The following is a 22,524-nucleotide window of genomic DNA, read 5'->3' on the forward strand; positions in this document are numbered from 1 at the left end:
AGGGGCTGTGTTTGTCTCATCATTTTACCTTTAAAACCTTTAAGCAATTCCATTTCCCAGGGATATATATAAAGGGCAGGCCCAGCACTAGCACAGGGCCAGGTGGGGCACTGGCCTGAGGGCCCAGGATCTCACACATGGCCCCGGGGAGCCATCCTGGGATAAGCGCAAGCCAGCAGCAGAGCAGGGCAGGCAAGCCCTAGCCAGCTCCACAGCAACAGACTCTGTCCTGCTCAGTTGCGCCGCTGCCAGGGAAGAGAAGAGCCAAGATGGTTGCTAAGGAGCTGCCCAGCCGGTCCTCAGTTTCAGGCATGGGAGGAGGGGTGGAGCTTACTGGCCTGGAGCAGCAGAAGCAGGCAGTGCTGAGGGGAGGAAGGGGCTGAAAAAGGGCCTAACCATGTCTGTCCTAATGTCTGCTCAGAAGTAAGCCCTGTTGAATTCAGAAGGGCTTCCTCCCAGGTAAATGTAGTTAGGACTGCAGCCCAAGAGTGGGATGTGGAGCTTGGGAGGAAGGTAAGAAGGCTTTCCTGGGTTTCTGAGGCTGCCATCCAATAACGTCTACTCAGATGTAAGCTCCATTGGGTTCAATGGGACTTACTCCCAGGTAAATGCATTGCATTGCAGCCTTAATTATATAATAATTATTGCCTCCCCTGCCCCTTGTTCCCTTTGCCCCACTGATCAGAGAAAGAGCGTGTTAAGAGCTTCCCTCTACTTTTACAAGCAAACTTCCATTGTTCAGGTCTGTTCTGGGGATTTTGTATACAAATTCCCTCTCTCCCCACCCATCCTCTCCCCACCACTCCAGTTGTAGCTGGGAAGCTCCTAGTATTATTTTCGTTTATATCCTGCTTTTTCTATATTCACAGATTCTCCTCCCAATTTTATCCTCTCAACACCCCTGTGAGGTAGGGTAGACTGAGAGACAGTTACTGGCCCAAGGCCATCCAGCGAGCTTCATGGCTGAGCAGGGATTTGAAACCAGGTCTGGCAGGAGGTCCAAGCTATCATGTGTCTCTTTAACTAGGAAACGTTTACATTTATGATGCTTGGTGGTAACACAGCATGTTCAGAAACTAATAGTTTGTCGCTAGAAAGGCCCTTTCTTTCAGTCCTTCATACAAAGCACTATGTTAGTAGTACTAAGAGCATTAAATATTCACCAGTGTTGTGTGTTTATTCTGCCCTAGACATCAAAGGTTATTCCTCTTATTAGACATTTTTATGAGGGTTTCTGATGGACTGAGGCATGCTGGAGTATTGTGTTACATCTGTGTTTATATGGGTCTACAGTATCTGAAAGGTTTCTCTGCATGTAAGCTCTGTGATGTGGAGGTATCCTTTAGTGTCATTTTTGTACACTATACACACTTCTTAATATATAGTTGAATTGTAGCTGAATTATTGTGAATGCCTTTTTTTTAGAAATTGAATTTTAACTTTTAAAAAATAGCATTTGCTTAAAAGGGCAGCCTTTCATCTACTGTTCTGTCCTTTGCTTGCCCTGGTGCTCTGATCTAACAGTGCCATATGGCAATAAGGGGTGCTAAGATTAATTCTAGAATGCCTCCTAATATCTCAGCACAGTTGAGTGAGTTGTGAGTGCAGGGAAAGGGCCATTGCAGCATCTGCCTTGCATGCAGAAGGTCCCTCAGGTTCAGTCCCCAATGGCGTTCAGGTAGGAGAGATGCCATCAGGGACTGAACCTGAGAGACCTTCTGGGAGAGACTCCTGCCTGAAACTCTGGAGACAGTCCTGAGCTAGATGGACCAATGATCTGACTCAGTATAAGGCAGCTTCCTATGTGAGTAGGAAATCCTGCTGAAATGTTTATTTGCAGTGCTTTGCAATGACAGGAAAGGATGGATTCAACCCCCCCCACACACACACACATACACACACACACTTTTTTGTCTGTGAAAACATTAGATTAGCCAACAGAAATAGCAAAAACTGAGAAATATTTCTCAGTACATTTTGTGGGAGATCCCAGGCTCTGATACTATCCATACAATCTGCCTATCAATCATGGTGTGTGTGTTATGTGCCTTCAATTACGACTTACGGCGACCCTATGAATCAGCGACCCCCACTAGCATCTGTCGTGAACCACCTTGTTCAGATCTTGTAAGTTCAGGTCTGTGGCTTCCTTGATGAAATCAATCCATCTCTTGTTTGGCCTTCCTCTTTTTCTACTCCCTTCTGTTTTTCCAAGCATTATTGTCTTTTCTAGTGAATCAGGTCTTCTCATGATGTGTCCAAAGTATGATAACCTCAGTTTCATCATTTTAGCTTCTAGTGATAGTTCTGGTTTAATTTGTTCTAACACCCAATTATTTGTCTTTTTCTCAGTCCATGGTATGCGCAAAGCTCTCCTCCAACACCACATTTCAAATGAGTTGATTTTTCTTTTATGCATTTTTTTCACTGTCCAACTTTCACATCCATACATAGAGATCGGGAATACCATGGTCTGAATGATCCTGGCTTTAGTGTTCAGTGATACATCTGTGCATTTGAGGATCTTTTCTAGTTCTCTCATAGCTGCCCTCCCCAGTCCTAACCTTCTTCTGATTTCTTGACTATTGTTTCCATTTTGGTTAATGATTGTGCCAAGGTGTTGATAATCCTTGACAAGTTCAATGTCTTCATTATCAACTTTGTAGTTACATAAATCTTCTGTTGTTATTACTTTACATCTGATTTAAGAGGTTTACTACCTTAATAATGCATTGTCAAAAATGCAGAGTTAGTATTTGGTGGCAGCAAAAATCATTGTTCCACGTGTTCCTGTTTCCCTCAAAGTGAGCACAAGCGAGTTCATGAGATGGTTATGATTATATAATCGATTTGATTCCTATATTGCCCATTTGGTGATGTCCACGTATACAGTCGTCTTTTTGGTTGCTCAAAAAATGTGTTCACAAGAAACAAATTATTGGCTTCACAGAATTCTCTTTCTTGCTTCATTTCTATCTCCTAAGCCCCATTTCCCCATAATTTCTAGTTCTTCTCTGTTCCCTACTTTGCATTCCGGTCCCCCATGATTATTAGAGCATCCTGTTTTGGTGTGTGATCAATTTCTTCCTGTACTTCTGCATAAAATCTCTCCATTTCCTCTTCTTCTGCGTTTGCCATTGGAGCATAGACTTGGATGATGGTTGTATTGATAGGTTTCCTGTTAAGTCCCATTGATATCACTCGCTCAGACCTTGCATTATAGCTCCTGATTGCTTTTGCTACATCACTTCTCACTATTAGAGCAAATCAGTTTCTTCTTAATTTATTATTTCCTGCATAAAATACTTTGTAATTGCCTGATTGAAAATGTCCCATTCCCATCCATTTTAATTCACTCACGCCAAGTATTATAATATTGATACATTCCATTCCTTGCTTGACAATTTCTAACTGTCCCTGGTTCATGCTTCTCACATTCCATGTTCCTATTATGTGCGTCGTACAACTCTGGACTCTCATTTCACATCTGTGCGTATCAGCCTGTGGGCTTCCTTTCGGCTTTGACCCAGCTGCGTCATTAGCCACAGCACTACTCATACTTGTCCTTTGTTCTTCCCCAGTAACTCGTTGAGTGCCTTCTGACCTTTGGGTCTCATCTTCCAGCACTATCTCGTGTTCCATTTTGGATACTCTGTTCATAGGGTTTTCGTGGTATTCAGAGGTGGCTTACCATTGCCTTCCTCTGAGTTTGGATGCATCTTAGTCTGGTGTCTCAGCTTTGACCATTCCGCCTTGGGTGCCCCTGCTAGGAGTCTAGCCTCTTGTTCTAGTCTCCTGATGGCATTGTTCTCAGCTTCTTTGATACTCTCAACCCCCCCTTCATGACGTTAAGGTGTGCATCCTAGAGGGGGCACTTACATGGTAAACCAGTATAAATTCTTAGGTGCTGAGGGCTACAAAATAGGTAAATTTACCCCAACAAATTAAAATTAATCAAAATTTTGTATTTTTATTTTATAAGAGGGGGTTGCAATATTGACAAGGATTTATTTTCTTTGAAAGGAGTGGGGCCACAAGGGAGGAGGAATGTGGTTTGAGGAAGAAAGGGAGGGGACAAGGGTCCACTGATACCCTGTGCCTGAGGGCCCCCAGAAACCTGGAGCCAGCCCTGATAAAGGGTGATGATGGGGTCAGATGCCAGGATGGAGCTTCTATAACATCTCAGTTAAGAAAGGCAACATAAACCGAGTTTGAGGATCAGCTGAAATCATGAAGCAGCCTGAACAGAACCCTTAACAGTAGAGGTGACTGATGCCCCTGTTTCAGATTTCACTTCTGCCATAAGGTCCCAGGTAGCCTTAGGCAGGTACAAGCAGCAGCAGGGGGGCAGTCATGTAGGCCTGAGTCTGCCAGCAGCTGCTGCTGCAGTGGAGTAGGGGTCAGGGCCAAGTGCAAGAGCTTCTCATCAGCTGTGCAGCAAAAACACCTTTTTCTTTTCTTTCTAAAGGTTCTGATGGCAGTGTTACTCAGTGTGTGATGGAAAGTGTTGCCTGCTGAGGTAAAGGCCTGGTAAAAGAGGGTGTTGTCATTAAAAGGAAAGAGCAGGGATGCCACAGTTTCTATTATTATACCTTTTTTTAACTACTTCTCTTTTGTTCTCTCAGTTTAATATGAGAATGCAAAGACATGCATTAATCTTATTATTTCATCTATATTATTTTCTTTCTTGGTAGGAATTGAGCAATAGGCATGAGATAATCAAGACAACAGTACATTTATTATTTCACATTTGAAAGGTATTGCACAATAAGAAGCCACTTTATCCTCCTCCAGCACATATACTGAAGTTACTAAGGTTTACTAATTATATTAACTACTACTAATTCCCTCTTGCCTTCATACTCAGTCTCTCCTAAGATCCCACTCACATCCTAAACCCTGAATCTTTTCATCCAAACCATCAGCTGCGACAGATCTAACTGAACCTAAATCCTACCCCAAACATTTTCTTCTGCCCCTCAAACACCACTCGCCTCTAAACATATCACACTCCTCTTCCCCCTCCACTCTCTCAACCAATCACCATCCATACGGAAATACCCCCTCACGCATTGTACTCAGTCTCAAGGACTGCTTACCATGAATAATATGCATATAAACAGGTGACATCACAGAAATATATAGTACATATTGCTTTCTCAATTTATATAAAGTCTCTGTATGTTTATTTATTATTTATTGAATTTATATTCTGCCTTTTCTCCTGAAGGAGCCCAGGGCATTTACACAGGAATGCACTATAATATACCTAATAAAATAGGTGGATTTACATTTGCATGTTTATTACACCAGTCCACTATAAATACACTCCCATTTTTCTGTAAAATGATAAGATTGTCTGCCTGCTCTGACCTGGATCTTTAAAGTACATAAGAGTGCCGCTGGCTATGCTCCTGGCCTTAGGCAAGCCACACTCTCAGCCTCAGCCCTTCCATCTGCAATATGGGGATAATAAAAATGACCTACTTTGCAGGGTTGTAAGGGTTACAATGAAATGTATGTATACATTTATTTAATTATATTTCTTAGCCACCCTTCACCATAAGGTCCCGGGCAAGTTACACAACTATATAATATACAATTATAAAAACAGATAGAGCCATTTCAGCAAGAATGGGATAGTATAAATTCAGCAAAAGGCCCGGGTCCCACAAAATACTCTGAACATTTGAAGCATTCTAAACATCTGAAGTGCTATATAAATGCTAGGAGTCATTAGAGACTGGAAGCTTAAGACAAAGAAATAAAGCATCAACATAGTGCTAAGTAGCTTGAATACATTATTTTCTCAACTTGAGGAATGGCACATAAGAATTGTTTTGCTAGATCAAACTAAAGCTGCAATCCTATGCATACTTACTATTAAATAGGACCCACCAATCTCAGCAGAATACACTTCCAAGTAAACATGTTTAGGATTGCATTGTGTAGTTTGACCTTGTTTGGCACTAGCAGATTAATAGATCTGTCATCCATGAATTTGTCTAATCCTTAAAACAAACACACACACAAAACAATCTAGGCTGGTAGCCATCACCACAACTTGTGGCAGCAGATTCCATATATCCATTATGTTGCTTTTAAAAAGGGTTAGAGAAGTTTAAAGACAGGTCTGTCAACAAACAACATGGAAGGAACCAGTGGTGTGCATCTGGGTTGCCTACTGTTGGAAACTTTGGCCTGATCTAGCAAAGCAGTTCTTACATTCTAAAACTGCCTCCTGTTTTGGAGATGTTTGAGTACCAGGTGCTTCTTTATCTTACTCTGCTGCCAATTTCAACATGCTAGTGAGCTAGCATCCTTAGGGGCTGTTTCACACAAAAAGCATGGTTTTTCACTGAGAATAGACAATTCTAAGTTTCTGTCAAGCGTACGTGTATGATTCTTGTGGTTGCTATATAAACATTTTACTTTTTTGGTACACACTTGAAATGTCTTAACAGCATACTGAAAAATATAACACATGAAGCAGTGGTGGTGAAGGGAAAATGCAGAGGAGGAGCACAGCTCAGGGACTTTTGTTAGAGCAGAAGTGATGAGATAATCTGCTAGAGCACTAGGGTAATTGACCAGGCTGTCTTTGCTCTGGCAAGTGAATGAGGTGATATCAGTGAGGCTTTCAAGTTTGTTTGTGACAGATTAGCATAGAAGAAGTAAGAGAATAAGGAAAATAATCAAGTAGAGGCTGGATACTTCTGTCCTTTACTTTGATGATGTTCCTATTTCACACTACCAGTTTGAGTGGTAACACTTTGCAGGATCGCTTCTATTTGTAACTGAAAGCTAAAGTTGCATATCAGCTGGCTGAATACCTTTTGTCAAAGCTTCTTGTGTCTTAGAAGCTGAACTTATGCATTCAGAAGCAAGTGCCAGTGAGCTCAATAGATCTTACTCCCAGGTAGCTATGCACAGGATTGCTTACACATGCAACTGTCTGCATTTTCAGATCCTCTTTAGGGGCATGGCAACAGAAGCAATCATAATGAGCTCCTGCACTTCAGAATTTACCACTACACCACTTGTATGAAGTGGCCCTCAAGTGACCCAGTCTGTCACCACTCCATCTCTGAATGACACCACCACTTCCTCTGATTTTTTTTTTATGACACCACTGCAATCTGATTCTGGTAGCCATGGTCACATATGTTCCTTTCCTGAAGTTCTGATCTTGGAGGGGTGGAACAATGACTACCAACTTCAGCCACTGCATGGAAGGAGATGATAAACTGGAGACCAACTTACATAAAACTGTCCTAGCAAGAATGTAGGTGGAATAATATGTGGGATCTTGGTGGAAGAGTAATAAAAAGACAGGTTATGGGGTTCAACTTTGCCTGGATGTCATCACATCTGATTTAAGAGGCTTAATACCTTAATAATGCACTCTCAAAAATGCAGAGTTAGTATTTGGTGGCAGCAAAAATGCACCCTGCACATTTTCTGGGATGCAGACTCCTGTATCATTGCTCCACATGTTCCTGTTTCCCTCAAAGTGCGCACAAGTTAGTTCACGAGAAGCCTCTTGGCCCACTCTGTAGCAACACACAAGTTGTCTCTTCTACTCTCCCATTTCCCATAGCACAGATGGGCAAGGGCAGTGAAGCTTCCAAGTGGTGGCTGGGATACCCCACCCCAAAGACAACAGGATGAGTTTCTCTGTACCTGGAGTTTCCTGAGGTGTTGGTGTCTCTGGCAATGACTTGCATGGAGTCACTGGGCCATTGGGTGGTTCTGAGAAACTGGAGACTAAAGACGGCTGCTGCAGAAGCTGCAGGAGAAAGATAAACAAAACAAGGATCAGGATTTACTTTAAATAAATAATTCCCATCCATTCTGCACCTGTTCAGAATATTCACCTACCTTATTGCAGCAATATCTACATTAATCTTTACAAGGTAGACAGGCATTAATCCTTGCATGACAGGGAGCTCATGCTGAATGAGAGCGTTCCCATTGCATGAGTTTGCCACCAGGATGAGACTGTAACTGTAACCAGGAACTTCCAGGTCCAAATCTCATCTTCTTACAACAATGCTATGCTAGCTTTCCGCTCCCTTTTCTTATTTCTACCACTGTTTCTTTTTTGCACTCTTTCTTTTACCCCTCTGCTTGGGCTCTATTCATCACCTTCTCTTTCACTACCTCGGTCTTTTCCTCTTCATCCTCATCCTCATCCACAAAAGCAAATGATTCGTGCTTCCACCTGTGCCCATCATATGGTGACTCAGCCAGCTTCTGCTGCATCTCCCTGGCAAGGCACAGACGTCTCTCAGGGCTGAGGTGCCTGAGCAAAAGGGCCTGGAGCTCTGGCCGCTCCACTGAGCCCAGGAGGATCATGGACTCTATAGGAAGAGAAGAAAACAAAAAAAGGTAAGGTCAGTAGGGCTTATTTTTTGTTCTCCAAGCTGGTTGTCTAAACCAGAGGGATTATCACAAGAAGAAGAAGACTACAAATCTGAGTGTGATTTGAGGGTTCCTGAAGCCAGCTAAACTTATTAGAAGAAAGGAAGGTCTGTAGAATGCTCCATGGGTTCAGACATGCATTTTGTCTAGGAACACCAAGAACCAGTCTCCAGACATGCAGCAAACAAGGTGCCTCTGAAGCAGAGATAGCCAACATGGTGCCCTCCAGATGTCATTGAACTACATGGAACTATGTGTTCCAGTCATGACAAAGAAGCAAAGTTTCTAGATATTCTAAATGACTATTCCCTAGACCAGTTGGTCATGGAACCGACCAGAGGGACGGCAACCCTGGACTTAATCCTCAGTGGGGACCGGGACCTGGTGCAAGATGTAAGTGTTGTTGAACCGATTGGGAGCAGTGACCACAGTGCTATTAAATTAAACATACATGTAACTGGCCAATTGCCAAGAAAATCCAACACGGTCACATTTGACTTCAAAAGAGGAAACTTCACAAAAATGAGGGGATTGGTAAAAAGAAAGCTGAAAAACAAAGTCCAGAGGGTCACATCACTCGAAAATGCTTGGAAGTTGTTTAAAAACACTATATTAGAAGCTCAACTGGAGTGCATACCGCAGATCAGAAAAGGTACCGCCAGGGCCAAGAAGATGCCAGCATGGTTAACGAGCAAAGTCAAGGAAGCTCTTAGAGGCAAAAAGTCTTCCTTCAAAAAATGGAAGTCTTGTCCGAATGAAGAAAATAAAAAAGAACACAAACTCTGGCAAAAGAAATGCAAGAAGACAATAAGGGATGCTAAAAAAGAATTTGAGGAGCACCTTGCTAAGAACATAAAAACCAACAACAAAAAATTCTATAAATACATTCAAAGCAGGAGACCATCTAGGGAGACGATTGGACCCTTGGATGATAAGGGAGTCAAAGGTGTACTAAAGAACGATAAGGAGATTGCAGAGAAGCTAAATGAATTCTTTGCATCTGTCTTCACAGTGGAAGATATAGGGCAGATCCCTGAACCTGAACTAACATTTGCAGGAAGGGATTCTGAGGAACTGAGACAAATAGTGGTAACGAGAGAGGAAGTTCTAAGCTTAATGGACAATATAAAAACTGACAAATCACCGGGCCCAGATGGCATCCACCCGAGAGTTCTCAAAGAACTCAAAGGTGAAATTGCTGATCTGCTAACTAAAATATGTAACTTGTCCCTTGGATCCTCCTCCGTGCCTGAGGACTGGAAAGTGGCAAATGTAACGCCAATCTTCAAAAAGGGATCCAGAGGGGATCCCGGAAATTACAGGCCAGTTAGCTTAACTTCTGTCCCTGGAAAACTGGTAGAAAGTATGATTAAAGCTAGATTAACTAAGCACATAGAAGAACAAGCCTTGCTGAAGCAGAGCCAGCATGGTTTCTGCAAGGGAAAGTCCTGTCTCAGTAACCTATTAGAATTCTTTGAGAGTGTCAACAAGCATATAGATAGAGGTGATCCAGTGGACATAGTGTACTTAGACTTTCAAAAAGCGTTTGACAAGGTACCTCACCAAAGGCTTCTGAGGAAGCTTAGCAGTCATGGAATAAGAGGAGAGGTCCTCTTGTGGATAAGAAATTGGTTAAGAAGCAGAAAGCAGAGAGTAGGAATAAACGGACAGTTCTCCCAATGGAGGGCTGTAGAAAGTGGAGTCCCTCAAGGATCGGTATTGGGACCTGTACTTTTCAACTTGTTCATTAATGACCTAGGAGTGAGCAGTGAAGTGGCCAAGTTTGCTGATGACACTAAATTGTTCAGGGTTGTTAAAACAAAAAGGGATTGCGAAGAGCTCCAAAAAGACCTCTCCAAACTTAGTGAATGGGCAGAAAAATGGCAAATGCAATTCAATACAAACAAGTGTAAAATTATGCATATTGGAGCAAAAAATCTTAATTTCACATATACGCTCATGGGGTCTGAACTGGCGGTGACCGACCAGGAGAGAGACCTCGGGGTTGTAGTGGACAGCACGATGAAAATGTCGACCCAGTGTGCGGCAGCTGTGAAAAAGGCAAATTCCATGCTAGCAATAATTAGGAAAGGTATTGAAAATAAAACAGCCGATATCATAATGCCATTGTATAAATCTATGGTGCGGCCGCATTTGGAATACTGTGTACAGTTCTGGTCGCCTCATCTCAAAAAGGATATTCTAGAGTTGGAAAAGGTTCAGAAGAGGGCAACCAGAATGATCAAGGGGATGGAGCGACTCCCTTACGAGGAAAGGTTGCAGCATTTGGGGCTTTTTAGTTTAGAGAAAAGGCGGGTCAGAGGAGACATGATAGAAGTGTATAAAATTATGCATGGCATTGAGAAAGTGGATAGAGAAAAGTTCTTCTCCCTCTCTCATAATACTAGAACTCGTGGACATTCAAAGAAGCTGAATGTTGGAAGATTCAGGACAGACAAAAGGAAGTACTTCTTTACTCAGTGCATAGTTAAACTATGGAATTTGCTCCCACAAGATGCAGTAATGGCCACCAGCTTGGATGGCTTTAAAAGAAGATTAGACAAATTCATGGAGGACAGGGCTATCAATGGCTACTAGCCGTGATGGCTGTGCTGTGCCACCCTAGTCAGAGGCAGCATGCTTCTGAAAACCAGTTGCCGGAAGCCTCAGGAGGGGAGAGTGTTCTTGCACTCAGGTCCTGCTTGCGGGCTTCCCCCAGGCACCTGGTTGGCCACTGTGAGAACAGGATGCTGGACTAGATGGGCCACTGGCCTGATCCAGCAGGCTCTTCTTATGTTCTTATGTTCTTAAGTCTCATTGGCCCCAGCAAGTACGGCCCAGGGATGATGGGAGCTGTAGTCCAACAGCATCTGCAGGGCATCACATTGGCTACCCTTGCTCTGAAGCCTTCCCCAGAATCACCCTCTAGTCATCCCCTCTTGCTAACAGGGCAGATCTGTGGAGGCTCACAGGCAGAGTAGTTTCCACTTAGTATATCGAAGAATGCTTCTTTAAGGAGGCTGACCTTCCCCACAAGTTCTAGAGCAGTGGTTTTTTTTAAATAAAACTGTGTTCAGAGCTGCTGCAGAGGCTCTTGGACACTTATCTTATTTATTTATTTATTTTTAAAACTTATATACCGCCCGACTAGCAATAGCTCTCTGGGCGGTGAACATAGATACAATAAAATACAATATAATACAAAAACATCAGTCTAAAATCAAATTTCACAATCTAAAAACAGCAAAGGCTAAAATCAAATTACAAACTTAGACTCCTCAAGGAGAAAACCAGTAATCATGGCCAAATTTTCCTAAAAGACAGCTACCCTGCCTTTACTGGTCTTCATCCTTTGCAATATATAAACTCAGGGAAGTGTTAGGTGCATTCTATGCCTCTGGGGCACATTCTCCATGCATGTGGAATGCTTAAGACCCAACAGGCTCAGCCAGTTCTCAGCAAAAGAACCACGTGCATTGCATATAGAACATACCCCAGAATCCTCTGCAAACTTTTAGAGTTCCATGGCAGATATGAAGTGTTATCTGAAGGCAGAATATTTAAAAAACACTGTTTTAGAGATTTGCCAGAATCAAGGCTGTTTTGGATAGGACAAGGTGGAGCCTGAGGATATTTAACTCTTTGGTTTGTAGCGGGAATGTACAGGCATGAATCAAACTGGAATGGGTTCAGAGGAGAGCAACAAAGATGATCAGGGGACTGGAAACAAAGCCATGTGAGAAGAAACTGAAAAAAATGGGCATGTTTAGCCTTAAGAAGAGAACACTGAGGGGAGATATGACAGCACTCTTCGAGTACTTGAAAGATTATCATACAGATGAGAATCAGGATCTCTTCTCGATCGTCCCAGAGTGCAGGACACGGAAGAATAGGCTCAAATTCCAGGAAGCCAGATTTTGGCTGAATAGCAGAAAAAACGTCCTAACTGTTAGAGCAGTACGACGATGGAACCAATTACCTAGGGAGGTGGTGGGCTCTCCAACTGGAGGCATTCAAGAGGCAACTGGACAGCCACCTGTCGGGTACACTTTAATTTGGATTCCTGCATTGAGCAGGAATTGATGGCCTTGTATGACCTTCCAACTCTGCTATTCTATGATATTTCACCTAGGAAATTCTGCAAGGCCCTGATTCTCTTAGCCAGAGCTTGTTGCAGCAGAACAACCTGCTTCTGGATCTCAGTGTAACACTCAGACTGTGACACAGCACATCCAACCCCACAGCAGCCCCTCCAGAAATATACTAGCCTTTCCTCTGTGCCTCCTCCCTCTGGGTCTTCAGAAATAGTATCAGGTTTTCCACACAGAACAGCAGCTGCTGAGCCCGCTCTATATCTGACACCAGCCTGCTGTAACCTCCTCTCCCACAGAAAGCACCAGCCCTTAGTGCCAAGTGAACAGTGACCAATCCCTGTTGCTCAGGGCTTCTGTTGCAATTTCCCTTCCTGCTGCCAAGTTCTCTGAGCAGTTTTCTCAATCCTCTCCATCAGTCTTACTCACAGAATTATACAAGGCATCAAACCATGACTTATTAGTCAGGCATTCTATCTTCCTCAGGCCATGTTCCCTGGTTCCCCCAAAATGAACAAAATGTTGATTGAGGGACCAAAAACGCAATGAAAAACAGTATTGTGATTTTTAAAAGCATAAACTGGGAATGAAACTATGTGTATAGTTTGGCTTAGCAGTGCACTAATTGAGGTTTACCTCCACCCACCTCCTACAATATGTCATCATGCCACAGAACAGATCAGAAATTCAGTTCACATTAGGGTTCATTGAACGTTGCAGTGCTTGGAATTTTTTTTGAACATGAGCTACATTTGAATTCATCACTGATTATTTTATATGTGAAACAAAAGTGCTGTTTCCTTTGACTATTAGGGAGGGGCCAACTCCAACATGTACTGGAGTCTGTTAAAATAGGTTCATTTGGAGAGTCTCCAACTGATTTTTTTTAAAAAAAGAGAGACTCTGTTTTAACATTGGAACTACATTTAATTGATGGCTTCTCCTGCTGCAGTCCTGATATCATTATTAGGAACACAAAGGGGCCTAGAGTCCTCCCCACCAGTACCACAAGCCCTCCCCACTGCTGCTGTCCTTTCCCAAATTTATCGTGGCAAAGGAGAGTATTAACAACAACTCTAGCATTTTCAGACTTCAAGTACAGATGCTGCAGTTCATTTTCATTGGCATCCAGAAATGAGGAAGCATTGGAACTACATGCCTGTCTGTGCTTGAGGAGATATGAGGATGCTGATTGTGCATCATTGTAGCAGTGTCATCCACCACTTTCCTGTGTTACCTGGTGATACTGGATGCCACAGATCATGATTACGGCAAATTCCAAGACTGAAGCCAGTTGCAGTGAGCCCTCTCCTTGGGCTTTGTGAGCATAGTGTGAAGGCCAAAACAGATCCATTTTGGATTGGGTCTATTGAAAAGGTCTGGCTCTGATTCAAAATATCCCCTCCTCCTCCATGCTAGACCCTACCCCATCATTATTAACTATGTGCATTATTTGCCGTAACCTTCTTATCTGTTCCTGATCATGCAAAGTGTGTTACCATAGCAACATCCTTATACAAAATACGTCAACAAAAATTGGTTGGAAGGGAAGGACTGATGTGTTACAGTTAGGGAAAATGCTGTGTTACAGGAGAAGGGAGAGAAACAGGAGGAGCAGTTGGGTGTGCAGAGTGAATCTAGGGGAACCACTGCACAGAAACAGGAAAGGGTCTGGTTCTCCACCCATCTCACCTGATGAATCCACCAGAGGAAAGGTCTTGACGTTGGTGTTCTGAAGTACATCCTGCAGGTCCCGGTATTTACAGTTTGAGGAGATGAATTTTACATCACACACCATAATATCCTCAACAAAAATATTGTATTTGCTTGAGTGGGCAGAGGTTCAAAACAAAGAAAAAGAAGTAAGTTAAAGTAAAGAGTGGGGGTTTCATTCATTCACTACCATTTGTATTCTGTTACTAGAGACCTTACGACAGCTGCTACATATAATAAAATCCAATCAATTAAAAACTTTGTTTTTAAAAAAACTGAAATAAATAAGAGTAAAATCCATAGCAGTAGCAATTCTACTTGAAATAACCCCAAATGCGTGCCAGAATTATATAGAGAAGACCTCTTGAAACATAATCTCAACCAGGCTGGTCAAACCTCTCCAGGGAGGGAGTTCCTTGAAGAGGAGACCCCTGCTGAGAAAGCCCTGCCTCTTAAGGTTGCCTACCTGACATCAGTTTACTGCTGGCACCTGGACCAGAGCCCTATCTAATGACCATAGAACCCAGGGAAGCCCATTTCCTGAGGTAACCTGGACACAGGCTATTTGGGACTTTAGAAGTTCAAGACCAGCATTTTAAATTGCAGCCAGAAAACAACTTGGAGCCACTCCTGACAGCCCAGATATAATAATATGCTCCTTCTGGATCACTCCCACTAACAAGCAGGGTGATACATTCTGAGCCAACTGACTTTTCCAGACAGGCTTCGAAGTTAGACTGATGGAGAGCATTTTACAGAAGCCCCGCCAGGCAGTTACTGAGGCAGGTCAGTCTCTATGAGTGGCCACAGCTGATGTAGCTGCTGAAGCCATTAAAAAGAATTCCGGTCCACAAACAATCCTGGATCTCCAAGAGCAAACCTGTTTGAAGGAGCATTCCCTGACTGAGCAACTAATCCTTTTAGAGGTGTGCAATGCCATCCAAAACAGGGAAACCACCATCTCTCAGATCTGCCTACCATTAGCCTCTCCATCTTCAGTATGTTCATATGCAACGAAGTAATGATGTTGAACATAAGAACATAAGAAGAGTCTGCTGGATCAGGCCAGTGGCCCATCTAGGCCAGCATCCTGTTCTCACAGTGGCCAACTAGGTGCCTGGGGGAAGCCCGCAAGCAGGACCTGAGTGCAAGAACACTCTCCCCTCCTGAGGCTTCCGGCAACTGGTTTTCAGAAGCATGCTGCCTCTGACTAGGGGGGCAGAGCACAGCCATCATGGCTAGTAGCCATTGATAGCCCTGTCCTCCATGAATTTGTCTAATCTTCTTTTAAAGCCATCCAAGCTGGTGGCCATTACTGCATCTTGTGGGAGCAAATTCCATAGTTTAACTATGCACTGAGTAAAGAAGTACTTCCTTTTGTCTGTCCTGAATCTTCCAACATTCAGCTTTTTTGAATGTCCACGAGTTCTAGTATTATGAGAGAGGGAGAAGAACTTTTCTCTATCCACTTTTTCAATGCCATACATAATTTTATACACTTCTATCATGTCTCCTCTGACCCGCCTTTTCTCTAAACTAAAAAGTCACAGTGCAAAGCATTTGGCCTAACCCCACAGAACATACTTTGATAAAAACAGCTTGATTGTGTCCCAAGTCATCTCCTATCTCCTCATACTTGGTTTCCGCTTTGTTTCTTTGCACTCATCCCCCCCACCCCTTCTCATTATTCCATCATCTTCTGACTGTTCCCTCCCTTTCCCTCCGTCTTTGATAGCCCTATACCTTATTTGATTCCAGCCCAAGTCAGGCAAATAGGGCAGTTTCTTCACTTGGATGATGCTGTCATAAAGGCTTGGCTGCAAACTCTGTGCCACCATGTTGGCAAGGATGACGGCTACCATCATGGGCAGGATGTGGGAGATCTGCCCTGTCAGCTCAAAGCAAATCACTGCTGTGGACACCGTGTGGCTCACTGCTCCTGTCAGAGCGGCGGCTCCTTTCCCCAATTACAGGACATGGACAAACAGCAGGAAAGTTAGTGTCATATGGATCATCCATAGTTGGAGTTGAGATTTCAACCAAAGGAAAAGGGGTATGACCTTACCAATCACTGCATAACCTCCAGGCAAGATTTTGTAAACAATGTCATCAAAGAGAATCCCATCAGGAAAAAACCAGGCCATGATTTCACCAACCAGGCGTCCAAAGGCAGCCCCTGAAAGCCATAATGAAATTGCTGTTTAATACTCACAAGCCCAATAAAGGCCATTCCCCTCCCCTTCATAGCCATTCTGTGTCAAAACTGCTAATAATGTACAAAGAAATACTAGCAGGCAGCAAAACCGACACTCGTGGGTCAGAGCAGTAATGTAATAGATGCCACAACTGACCTATATTCTCCTTTTTAAAACTATATCTGCAAAGGAAGAACTTTGCTCAAGAGACCTGTATGTCTGCTCAAAGGAAGAAACCGGTTTTCATTTCTATCTTTCTGTTCTGACCAGTAGTGATTTTACTAGCCAAAAGAAGGTCTTATGCTGGAGCCATATGAACAGGAGTGGTGTAGCCCAGCATTTGTGAATTGCAGGAAGCGGCTAGAGGGTGAGAAGGTGTCTACTAGCTGAAGTGTTAATGGATTCTCTAATGGTCACCACAGGGGAGGGAAACCAGGGTCCCAGTCATTTCAAAGAAGCACCATTAAACATTAATTTGCATCTCTGGTCAATTCTCCCCTCTTCCTGCCTCTGAAAAATCCCCCTCTGAGAAGCTTCAGGAGAAGACTGAAACTTACCCAGCACAAACACAGGCATGAAGCCTCCACAGGGTATCGGCATGGTAGTGGCAATGACAGACATCCAGAACTAGGACAGAGGTGAAAGGCAGCAATTGTTAGTGTGTGGCACTGACCTCTCTCACAGCTCCACTGAATTTGCTCAGAAATGGCCCAAGAAGTTGACAAATACAGGGAAAGAGCAAAGGAACTGCAAACTATGGGGAGCATAAAAGCAATGAAGGCAGATCTTACAAGCCATCCACGTACCCTTGGGTGGCTGACTACCCAGGGCAGGGGTAATCAGTCTCTGTGAGTAACTCTGAGCCCCAGACCTAATAAAACATTTGCCTCACCACCCCATTCTCACCCCCTTCTCAGCTCCACAGTTTCTATTCCAGTTAAAAAGGAAGGAAATGTCCATAAAAATATTCTGGAATATTGTACTTCTGTGCAAAAACACCCAAAAGTAGCCTTGTGTAGATGAGCACGCCAATAATAAATGCATTAATGTTGTAATAATAATAATAATAATAATAATAATAATAATAAAAACTTTAATTTATAGGCCGCCTATCTAGCCAATGGCCACTCTAGGCGGCGTACAATAAAACGTAATTAATGTTGTAGTGAGTTTGAGCTCTCTTGAGTACTTTGAACGGGTCTCTCTTGCCTCACGTGTCACAGGATGACACATTATGTCTTTCTTTCTTTTGGATAGACATTTACAGCAGTAGAGCCTGGGACCTGGGGTGTATGTGTGTGTTTGCGTGCATGCGCACGTGCGTGTGAGAGAGAGAAAGAACCGGTTTGCTTTTGAAATTGAGAGGATGGGGGGGGGAGAGAGAGAGAGAGAGAGAGTGCTGGGAGTTTATAGCTAGAGTTATCTGAACCTGCAGCCTGCTGTAACAGTGCCTCTCAGGGAGTCTGGGGCATTGTTAATGCATTAGCTGCCTGCTGTAGGAGTTCCTGTTTGCTTCCATAATGCTCTGTTTGTTGCATATTTGTAAACAAATCAAATATTACAAAGGCACCCTAAGGATTCTGTGCTCTCTCTCTTTCAAAGGAATCAAAACCCTGTAGTGCTAACCCTGGAATTTTCCCGTGCTCAGAAGTGAGAAACTTGTATCTATATTTTGCCTATAGGGTTTTCAATTAAGCTGTGGAAAAGGACTTCACAGAATTGCAGGCAGCTCAAGCGACATATTTAGGTTAATACTGCCAAAGTGCTTTCTAGGTGGCACAAAAGCAGTGAACATTTGGAGAGTATTCACCATTAACATTCACAGAGGAGAACTTGGTGGTGCAGGAAACAATTTCAGCTCTACATAAAGCCAACCTCATTCAGCAAGCCTCCCTAATATAGGTGTAGGTATTCAGTATTATTGGATTCACTGGATTTATTGGATTAGTTAATACTTTCATCTTCAATATTTTCTATAGTGCAATAGGCAGATGGCAATTTTTGTAAAGAAAACTCAAGGCTCCTAGCTCAGAACATTTCCTTCCAAAAGGTGACAAGAATACATCTTTGAAAATCCAGTTACCTGAGCACCTAAATACCTTTCCATATATTTAAGCAAAGGCTGGAAAGGGATACTGTAGTTTCATCCTGCAGTGCACAGGGAGTTAAACTAGGTGGCTACATCTATGATTCAATGAGCCAATAAAATATCTAGTAAATCTTCATTAACAAAAATAAAACCTGGAACCCTCTCCATTAATGCTATGTAGAAAATCTGTCTTCATGGTTGTTGCCAGCCATGTAAGAGCAGGCTCCCTGATAGCTGTCATCTCCGATTCATCTATGCGGGGAGGGGGAGAGGAGGTAGACTGCAAAACAACAACAAAACCCCAACTTCTCCCCCCCCAGGTGCTGTACTGCAGCAAGATTTCCCAGAGTCGTTTAGAGATTTCAAATGCTATCAAAAAGGAAAGTCACAATCTCCCACAAGGTTCTGTGAAGCATTATAATCCCCTGATACCAGCATCCTCCTATTGCTTCCTTTTGTTCCCCCCTCTCCATGAGCATGCATATCCGCAAGTGAACATTCCTTCCACCACCACCCTCTCTGTCTGGCCAGCTTCACACAGAGGCTGTTTGGTGTTTTAGTGAAAAGGACAAAACAAAAAATGTACAGTAAAGAAATGCATATGGTTGTAAGCCGCATGAGGTTTAGGACACACCTGGGTGCACAGACTGTACTGCCCACACTGACTGCCCAATGAACACGCCCCTGCTGCCACTTTGGGTGATGGCAGCTGTGCATACTCAGCCTGCTAACGTGCTGACACAGGCAGGCCTATTTAAGCCACCACTGCAGCGCCATCACTGCCTCTGCCTTTAAAGGCGGTAATGGTACTTGCGATAGGTTTACGAATGTGATCAGTTATGGGTCACATTCCACCAATTAACAAGTCCACCTTCTTCCCGGCTCTGGCTACAAGACAGGTTGACAGAAAGACACAAGGTATTTAGGTTGCTTCCACACTAACACTCTTTAATGCTCCTGAGGCACTGCTTTTCAACAATCACCTGGAGGCAGAATCAAAATAATGGTTTTACACAGCACTTAATATAGGGCCATTTTTAAAAAATCCAGGAATGCCCATCCCCGTGGGCAAGTTCCCATTATGTATCATCAAAAATAATTTCTGTTCAGATGAGGTCCCACTTGAGTAATTAAAATTCTGGCTACAAATAGGAAATAAGTACTAAAAGACCCCATGTCTTAAGAAGAAACAGGAAGGGACCAGTTAAAGGGCGATAGCTGCAAATTAACAGGAAGAAACTGATTAGCCACTTTAAAATAAAGGAGCCAAGGAGAAGCTACTAACGAAAGAGATAATTGGCCCAAAAGCCTCAATAGCACTTGACAGTCTCAATGGATAAGGCTATTTTTTTTAAAAAACAAGAAATGCACAAACCAAGTCTGAATAAGACATGAGAATATAACAGAAAACACAGGGATGTAATTATTTGACAGTGACGTCATCTAGATTGTCCATACAAACTGAGTGAACATGTTATACCTATTCTAGACTAAATGGCTAGTGTGAAAGCAGCCACATTATCACTGAATGTTCTCCTGCACATTTTGGGGTGAATCAGGATGTCTCATCCACTACATTAAACTCTCTCCAATAAAACAGCTTCAGCTGGCGTGGACCAAAAGAGCTTCTAGCCTTAGTGGTGAAAATCCACTAATTGCCTTAGAAAGTAATGTATTGCTTCTCTGAGGACTTCACAGGTCTCCGCTCCTGCTAAAGGAAAATGGCTACCATGGGGTGGGAGGGAGAGGAAGGAAAAGGCACACGTCCAGCATAACCAGGTGGACTCCTTACCTTCATGACGAAAAAGAGGAGGAGGATGATAAACACACTGACTTTGGGATGGATCCAAACAGCAGACCTCCCCAGGATCTGGGGGTCCTCTGTATGCTTGACCCAAGTGAAGTTATCAAAGAGGCTGCTGATGGCTTCTCTAGGCATCAACTGCAAGGAGAAAGGCAAATGAGGGACTAGGTTCTCACCACAAAGGAAAAGGTAATCTGTTTGGAAAGATGTGTCTTCTGCACAAAGGAAAGGACTGATGTAGTGCTAGAAGCAGCACTGGATCTGCTTCTACCCCTGTGGAGTTCATACTTGATCTGCAGTAGAGTTGGTCATTACTGCTAGAAAATCCATGAGTACTTTATTGCTATTTCTTTTGGGATGCTTGGAGAATGGTCCAAAGACAGACTTAGTAACCTGTGTGGAAATAGATGACTGGAGATCCCTTCAGAAAGGCAAAATCTTCCATCTTCCTTTACTCCAGGGGTGGGGAATCTTTTTCAGCCACCAATCCAAGGGCCACATCCCAGCAGTGTGCAGAGTCAGAGCCCAAAGTGGGCCGTGCAACAGATGTGTGATTTTGCCCTTTGTACACTGGGCTGCTTTCTGTCACAGGGTTCTATGCACACACACCCCACACACACACACTTCTTTCCATCCTCCATCCAGGCAAGCAAAGTGCATTATCCCAGTTCAAGGGCACATTCCAGCCAAGGCAAAACAGTCAGGGAGGGGACAGAACATGGCTAGTGAGAGATGTGACCTAGGGAGGGGACGTGGCCTGGTAGAGTCCTAAGGACCATACAGAAAGGCCTGGAGAGCCACATTCAGCCCCTAGGCCTGAGGTTCCCCACCCTGGGCTTACTTTTCTTCTCAGTTTGCAGACAAAGCAGAGGGGAATGACACTAGGGGCTTATCCTCATGGTAGCATTACTTTGTACTAAAGACACTGTTTTCACCTCAATTTTCTATTTGCACCATCTACGGTAAGGGCTCAATGCCAGCTGCAAACACAGTGTTTTCTAATCACACTGAGGGGAAGGATCAATCATGCAGTTTCCTCATGACCACACCCTCTAATTTAACATTTCCACTCCTTCTGGTTACTTGGCAACCAAGCATGCTCAGTTTGTTCTACCAGTAAGTTTCATTTAAAAAAAACAAAAACGGAAGTACAATTATTTGAAATACAAATCTTTTGTTTGAGCAGTGTTATGCTTTTGCGCACAAGTTAGGGGAAAAAGAAAAATAAGGCACCGTTTGCAGCAACATAAAAAAAAGGCCTGTAGAATGAGGGAGAGCAGCTGGAGTTGCTTCTCAGCCTACAGGAAAAAAAATGAACAGAAGGAGGAGGAAGAAGTGGGCACGGAGAGGGAATGACCGACATACCCACTTAAAAGCATCGGAGCAAAAAAGCATAGTGCAAGCACTAGAGATAAGGAGTGAAGACATTTTTTCCTTCCCTTTTCGTATTATCAGAGGATTGGGTTCGGGGGAATTACAGGATTTACTGGGGGAAACTGCATATTACCTTCTGTTTGCCCATAATCAGAGCTTGGAAAAGTTACTTTTTTAAACTACAACTCCCATCAGCCCCAGCCAGCGTGGCCACTGGAGTAGGCTGATGGGAGTTGTAGTCCAAAAAAGTAACTTTTCCAAGCTCTGCCCATAATGTCATATGAACCATGTGAATGAAAAGGCGATGTGAGTAGCACCAAACACACACTAAACCACAGTGTAGATGAGCCCTAGTTTACTCCCCAGTGGAGTGATGGCACAAACAATAGACAAGTGTTTTTCTGCTAGAGCAAGCTACTTTGAAAAGCAGGTGTACTGCAAACACACGTGTTGAGAAAATTGTATTCTTCATTCTATGAAATAAGCTTTAGGCATTTAGGTGCACAACAGTATTCTCACCTCTCCAGCCATAAATTGTCCAAAGCCTGGGGGGAATGTCACAGATGCTATCAGGAAGGTGATGACCCCTGGATAGACAAGGCGACTACAATGGAAAAGAACAGAAGGTAAGTGGACGGACATCTAACTGCCTGCTGGTTCCTAAAAGGGAATTGTGATGGTGAAGTGCCATACCAGAGGAATAGGGTTGAATCAGGAGGGGCTTTTCTCGACAAACATGTACTTCAGAGAGTGGGGCGGATGTACTTTTTCCTCTGCACCATTTTGCACTCAGTGGGTAACTCTTGTGAGGTACTCAAGGGCAGAGTATAATCT

General features: G+C 43.3%; 1 protein-coding gene across 5 annotated transcripts in view; it reads right to left on the bottom strand.

The window, feature by feature from the left end:
- CLCN1 (chloride voltage-gated channel 1) overlaps nucleotides 1–22,524 on the bottom strand; it is an 83,188-nt gene that overhangs the window by 17,849 nt on the left and 42,815 nt on the right. For 3 of the 5 annotated variants that reach the window (XM_061637753.1, XM_061637758.1, XM_061637761.1), the window contains exons 11-18: nucleotides 22,210–22,294; nucleotides 20,305–20,454; nucleotides 16,981–17,050; nucleotides 16,294–16,404; nucleotides 15,972–16,185; nucleotides 14,208–14,341; nucleotides 8,149–8,363; nucleotides 7,684–7,789 (exon numbers count right to left, since the gene is read on the bottom strand). In XM_061637753.1, the coding sequence (XP_061493737.1) occupies nucleotides 7,684–7,789; nucleotides 8,149–8,363; nucleotides 14,208–14,341; nucleotides 15,972–16,185; nucleotides 16,294–16,404; nucleotides 16,981–17,050; nucleotides 20,305–20,454; nucleotides 22,210–22,294 (1,085 nt within the window). The remainder of the gene's footprint in view (nucleotides 1–7,683; nucleotides 7,790–8,148; nucleotides 8,364–14,207; nucleotides 14,342–15,971; nucleotides 16,186–16,293; nucleotides 16,405–16,980; nucleotides 17,051–20,304; nucleotides 20,455–22,209; nucleotides 22,295–22,524) is intronic. The other 2 variants (XM_061637759.1, XM_061637760.1) reach the window with 1 other exon arrangement.

The sequence above is a fragment of the Rhineura floridana genome, chromosome 1 (genome assembly GCF_030035675.1).
Source record: "Rhineura floridana isolate rRhiFlo1 chromosome 1, rRhiFlo1.hap2, whole genome shotgun sequence".
NCBI classification, from domain to species: Eukaryota; Metazoa; Chordata; class Lepidosauria; order Squamata; family Rhineuridae; genus Rhineura; species Rhineura floridana.